General features: G+C 49.1%; 1 protein-coding gene across 2 annotated transcripts in view; it reads left to right on the top strand.

Annotated features, from left to right (window-relative positions):
* Positions 1–234: 234 nt before the first annotated feature.
* Positions 235–6,000, top strand: part of FN1 (fibronectin 1) — a 48,273-nt gene continuing 42,507 nt past the window's right edge. For both annotated transcript variants that reach the window (XM_042874340.1, XM_042874339.1), the window contains exons 1-6: positions 235–412; positions 574–702; positions 2,032–2,169; positions 3,893–4,024; positions 4,109–4,246; positions 5,809–5,967. In XM_042874340.1, the coding sequence (XP_042730274.1) occupies positions 250–412; positions 574–702; positions 2,032–2,169; positions 3,893–4,024; positions 4,109–4,246; positions 5,809–5,967 (859 nt within the window). In that variant the 5' untranslated portion in view covers positions 235–249. The remainder of the gene's footprint in view (positions 413–573; positions 703–2,031; positions 2,170–3,892; positions 4,025–4,108; positions 4,247–5,808; positions 5,968–6,000) is intronic.

The following is a 6,000-nucleotide window of genomic DNA, read 5'->3' as shown; positions in this document are numbered from 1 at the left end:
TTGTGGCTGCCGGCGGGGCAGCGCCTCGTTCTGCTCGGCGGGGCGGTGGCGGTCCCCGTCCGTCCCCCGGCGGCTGCGAGGGCCAATGGGCTCCGGGGCGGCGGCGGCTGCTCACCCCCCCGCGCTGCCCGTCCTATATAGCGCCCGGGCGGCGGCGCTGCCCCGACCGTCGGGCTGCCTGCGAGCGGTCCCGTTCCCCACTCAGATCTCGGCGCCGATCCCCGCGCCGTTCTCCGAGCCGTGCCGAGGATGCCGGGCCGCGGCGGTTTGCGGCTGGCGCTGCTCGCCCTCTGCCTGGGGGCGGCGGCGGCGGCGGCTGCGGGAGGGGGCGAAAGGCAGCGGCGCGGAGGGAAGAACCGGCGGCAGGCGCAGACCGCCTCGGTGCCGCAAGCCACCCCCGCGCAGGGCAAGCGTGAGTACCGGCACGGGCTGCGGGGCTGGAGCGGGGGCTGGCCAGCTCCGTGTCCCCGACGCGGGTGGGGGTCCGCGGTGCTGCTTGGGCTGGTCGTGCCCTGCCCGCGCCCTCGGTGAGACCAAACTTTGCTTTCTTTCCCCTCCCTCCCCCCTCCGCAGAGACCTGCTTTGACAATGGACGGTACTACCAGATAAACCAGCAGTGGGAGCGCATTTACCTGGGGAACACGTTGGTCTGTACCTGCTACGGTGGAAGCAGAGGGTTTAACTGCGAAAGCAAACCCGAACGTAAGTTGGTGTTTTAGCTGCAGTGGCTTTTGGTGCAGATTGAGTTACAGCGAGCAGTCCGGGTTTGTAGCTGGAGTTTGGTCCTTAGGGTCAGCTAACGGATCTACTCTCAATTACACTGAAGATCTGGCTTAGGATTTTAAGAAATGCTTTTCATTAGAGATGGGCCTGCCACCAGAACCCCAAGCCAAACATCACTCATCTCTCTGGAGGATTGGATCTAAACATTAACTTTGGAGCCAACCTCTTCCTTATAATGAACTGAACCGACTCCGCTCGCACGGGGAAGCTCAAATCTGGAGTCGCTTTGCAGCTCTGGCTCCGTGCAGTTTGATCACTTCACCCCAACTTCTCATAGCTGTGCGGTGTCGTCAGCCTGTTTAAAAATATTTCAGCTTACAACTTTCCACAGCCCCCCAGCCTGTGCTGTGAGCGTTCCATCATTGAGTGTAAAATGAGATTGTTTAGTCTTCTGCAGTAAAAGTTTAGGTAACTGAAAAAACTTTAAACGTGACGTCTGCTGGAAGATGCGTCTCTCTGGAATACAGCGTGGTAATCAGATGCGTGCTATCTGTATTTGGTCTCGAGCCATTGGTTTGCTGTAATTCCTTTATCTTGCTCTGGAGATGCAAGAGAGAAACTGGCTTCCTGGCTGATAACGTTCATGTAAGACAGATGGGAGCATCTCAGAGATCTGTTAGGCGAGACTTGAGTAAAGCACTGCTAGGGTATTTCAAGGAGTGCTCAGTCCCCTTGCTCCTCCATAAAAAAAGAGTTTATTCTACATTTTCTTCCTCCCCGGGTATTCCCAAGTTTTACGTTTCCAAAGTCCAGTAGCACACTTAGCTTTACTTGTCTGGTAGTGAGGTCCACAGCATTGTTCTGTTGGAGACTTCAAGTTGTTTGACAGAGCTGCTACAACCCTTCGGTAATCACATAGGCTTGGGCAAGTGTGAACAGGTCACAAGCGGGCCCCTTTGACTTCGGCGGGGCTGCTGCAGAATTCAGGATTAATGCACTCAAAAGAAGTGGATTAGCATGTCAAAACCCACAGCTTCTGGGGAATACTTGCTCCCCTCTGAGTTCTGTACTGTTGCACTTCAAACAGCTGGGGTTGATCCTTTAGGGCATGCCGGCCCAGGTGCCATGCTCAACCCCTGGCTCACTGTGGGAGGGAAGCTGTGGTTGTTCAGCAGCGAGGAGGAGAGAGGAGGCTGATACTCCCCCAGCAAAAGAGAGCGTCCATGTGAGGAGGTGAAGAACATGCATTTTTGTTGACAGTGCAGTTACTAGAGTGGTTTCATGAAGTTCATTTTTCTTCTTTTATAGCTGAAGAGACTTGCTTTGACAAATACACTGGATCCACTTACCGAGTAGGGGAGACTTATGAGCGCCCCAAGGACTCCATGATCTGGGACTGTACTTGCATTGGAGCTGGACGTGGGAGAATCAGCTGCACCATTGCCAGTATGTAACCAAGAGCCTGTTACTAGAGCTCATTCCTTTTTGTCACATTTTCCAGAGCCATTTTCACAATTCTTCCAGTGCCTATTAGCTAGAGTTAGGGGGATTTGATCCAAAGCGCATTAAAATCTTGTAAGTGAAAGTCCTTGCCCCATGTATGTACACTTTAAAAACCAAACTCCTCCTCTGCTTAAGAGGTGTAAAGTCCTATGTATAAAAACATAGGCCAGGATGACTGCTAGTGTCCAGCCATGCACGTTAGTACATTTAATATACACAGGAATGTCTTGCATCTTCACAGACTCATTTTCCCAGTCAAAATATACTTGCATAAACATCAGGGTCTAGCCTGCTATCGAGTCGAAATTACCCTATAAACATTAATAGGGATATTCAAAATATTGAGCACTTGGAAGCCATTCCCTTTAGCCTCTAAAAACATCATGCCAGCCGTGGTCTCAAAGGGAACAAGGGTTTGATATCCGTTGAGTCAGCTCTGTGCTTCTGCAATTTCATTTTTACCTGTCTGCCCCATGCTTGTTTCTTTCTGCACAGCTTTCCCTTTCACATCTGTCTCTGTCTGGAAATCCTTTCCGTATTGAGTCACTGAATTGTTCACAATTTCCCTTCAGTTCATAATTAGACTTTCTCTGAGCGCAGATGAAGTTTTCTGTGTGTCAGGTCCTTTGGTCTGAGATTTCAGAGTCCCTTAGGCACCTTTGGAAAAAGTCTTTCTTACAGCTATTCAGTTTCTTGTTTAAGACACAGTGCTGAGCCCAACAGCATTGCCACAGAGGGCTCAAAAGTCAGCCATCATCATAGCATGGAAAGAAATGCATCAAATATATCTGGAGCCCTTTGGAATGTACTGGCATTTTATTGAGCAGGGATGATAAGTGTTGTAAGAAAAGAAAGAGTCAGTAAGGAAATTGCAGACATAAGGGCAGTCTCATTTCTTCATCATCAGCCTGGTTTAGGGCTCACTGGAGAGTCTCATTGACTGCGACTGGATTGGAATCAATCTTTACAACTCTTAGATTGCCTGCTTTCATAAATGAGCCAATGAAACATTTTAGTGGCTCCTAATAAATGACCAGACGTGTGCTTCTTTCCTTGGAAGAGGATCTGGTTTGCTAACTGCTGTTCACTGCATTTCCCTTCCGGGGCCTAAGCTGAGCAGTGGGACCCAAACACCTCAGGCCCACGAGGTGTGAGTAGACTGGGAATTGGCCTTTTGGGGGCAGGATTTTTAAACCCAGGAGGAGCAATGTCACCAGGGCATTACCTTTTCCTCCGCACGCTGGCCTGGCTGCTGCATGCCTCATGCTGTGTGGGATAGCTGTCAGTGTGCGTCTCCCTGTCTGTACAAGATGGAGGCAAACCCTCATGAGGATGAGGCGTCTCCTTGGGCCCTGCTAGCCCCGTTTCAGCAGTCAGTCTTGTCTGTGGTTTGAAACCTGGCAGTGATTACCTGAGGAGAGAGGACAGGGCTTGGATGGGCTGAGGTGGCGCCAAGGGAAAAATGGCGCCCTCTGAGGAAAAGGGCGGCCGCCATTTTGCAGCATGAAAGAGGCAGCCGTGATCGGCCCTTCTCCTCACCTTCTTCCTCCTTCCTTCACCTCTGCCGTGATCAAACCTTTTCCTACTTCCTGTGAAGGCCCCACATCCCCGTGGTGCTGGCTGTGGCGGTGCTCCTCACCTCAGCTCCCCTCTCTCCCACCCTCAGATCGCTGCCATGAAGGCGGCAAGTCCTACAAGATCGGCGATACCTGGCGTCGGCCTCACGAGACGGGTGGCTATTTGCTGGAGTGCGTGTGCCTGGGCAACGGCAAGGGCGAGTGGACCTGCAAGCCCTTGGGTACGTGATGGCTTTGTCCTCCCTCAGCTGGGCTGTCTCTGGTTCCATAGGGGGCACAAACACTGACCCTTTTTTCTCCCTCAGCTGAGAGGTGCTATGATAACACGGCCGGGACGTCCTATGTGGTGGGCGAGACCTGGGAGAAGCCCTACCAGGGCTGGATGATGGTGGACTGCACCTGCCTGGGGGAGGGCAGCGGCCGCATCACCTGCACCTCCAGAAGTAAGATGAACCACGTTACTGTCAATATGCTGTTGCTTTAGCACTTGCAAAGCGGACTGGCCTTGTAAAATCCAAAGTCTCGCTGCTTTGCCTGGCTTCTGCTTGAATTTTGCCTGGAACGGGCTCTGCTGTGGAGCTGTCAGTTTACAGCAGTCTCCTCAAGAGAAGTTGAACTTTGTACCTTCCACCTCTGTTGGGCAAGTTTTGAGGAGCTCTTTAAATTGCCTCCCATTCAGTTGCCTTGGGAAACACAGATAATAGCTTTCTGCTGATGTAAACAGCAGACCTGTAAGGAACTAAAACTCTGAGGAGGCCTGGGATTAAAACTGAGTATCTGGAGAGGCTTGGTTGAGAAACAAGCCATAAAAACCAAACCAGCCTTCCCAATATCCAGCACATGGGGAAATATCATTAGCTGTCAAACAGGAACGAATAAAACAGAATGCGTTGTTTGTGAATTTGAGGAGATATTATTACTAATAAAAATGATTTGGCAGTATCTTTCCTCCCATAACTCAGATCTGCATTGCTGTGTTGTAGGGAAATTGTAATATAATGACCTGTTCATTTTTCATTTTATTTCTTGAATGTAATTAAATATATGAATTTGAATCTGCGTATGTTAGATGATAGCTGCAGCCCAGAAAGTGTCATTATGCTTCAGAATACATGCTGTTAGGTATCTTTTATGGCCAGAGTTTTCTAGAATCACTGCTGAATTCTGAGGGGACATTTCAGCTTTTCATTGCCTAATTGGAAAATGTGGATATCTGTAAGACAGGTTGCATCCCCAGCCCCTTTCCCACACACACATTTGCTGAATTACTTTCTGAATACTTGACACCAATTTTGTGATAAATTACTTCGTTTTTGGTCATTTTAAGCAATGAATTAGTAACATGTTCTCCACATTGATATTTTATTCTGAGTGCTGTTTTAGTGGCAGGCTGGGGTGATGCATACGTCCTTCCACAGTTCTTCATAAATCCATGTGCATTGATCTGTGATTATATTTGAGCCACTGTATCAAGTTCTCCTTGAATGAGAGCATAAAACACGGTAATGGAAGAGCTAGTTGATCCTTGTGTGTCTGGCATCCAGACAAAAGTAGTTTGTTACATTGTCCTTTGAACCTGTTTATTCAATTCAGTGGGGGCTGCGAGTTAATAAAGACAACGGGGAGATTTAGGATGTCTGATACTGCTGTTTTGACGTGAGCAGCTGGTATTAACTTTACTGACAGCTTTCCAAACACTTCTTCTGGAAAAAGTGATATTTAACATGTTGCCCTCCAATAGGTTCTGGTTTATTCCTGCTGAGCAAGGCATTGAAACAAGTTGATTTATTTTTACCATCAGGATTTTTGTGGTCTCTCAGCCTATGCAGTTTAACACAGGTTTTAGAGTATATAGGGCTTGTAATAGTGGGCTGCAAGAAAGGTTGGCTCTCAATAAAGGCTTTAAACTATCGGCACGTTCGATGGTGTTGATGTTTCAGTACTATCAATGGCACAGTGAAGCCATCCAATGCAGAAATATCTAATAATCATGTTCCTTGTACAGATAGGTGCAATGACCAAGACACCAAGACTTCCTACAGAATTGGAGACACTTGGAGCAAGAAGGACAACCGGGGGAACTTGCTTCAGTGCATCTGTACTGGTAACGGCAGAGGTGAATGGAAATGCGAAAGGCACACATCTCTGCATACAACTAGCACTGGTAAGTGGGACATGGAGCAAAGTAGGGTCAGGA

Source organism: Lagopus leucura, unplaced genomic scaffold (genome assembly GCF_019238085.1).
Source record: "Lagopus leucura isolate 7727_CA_CO unplaced genomic scaffold, USGS_WTPT01 Super-Scaffold_100012, whole genome shotgun sequence".
NCBI lineage: Eukaryota > Metazoa > Chordata > Aves > Galliformes > Phasianidae > Lagopus > Lagopus leucura.
This window is presented reverse-complemented; position numbering and strand designations above follow the sequence as displayed.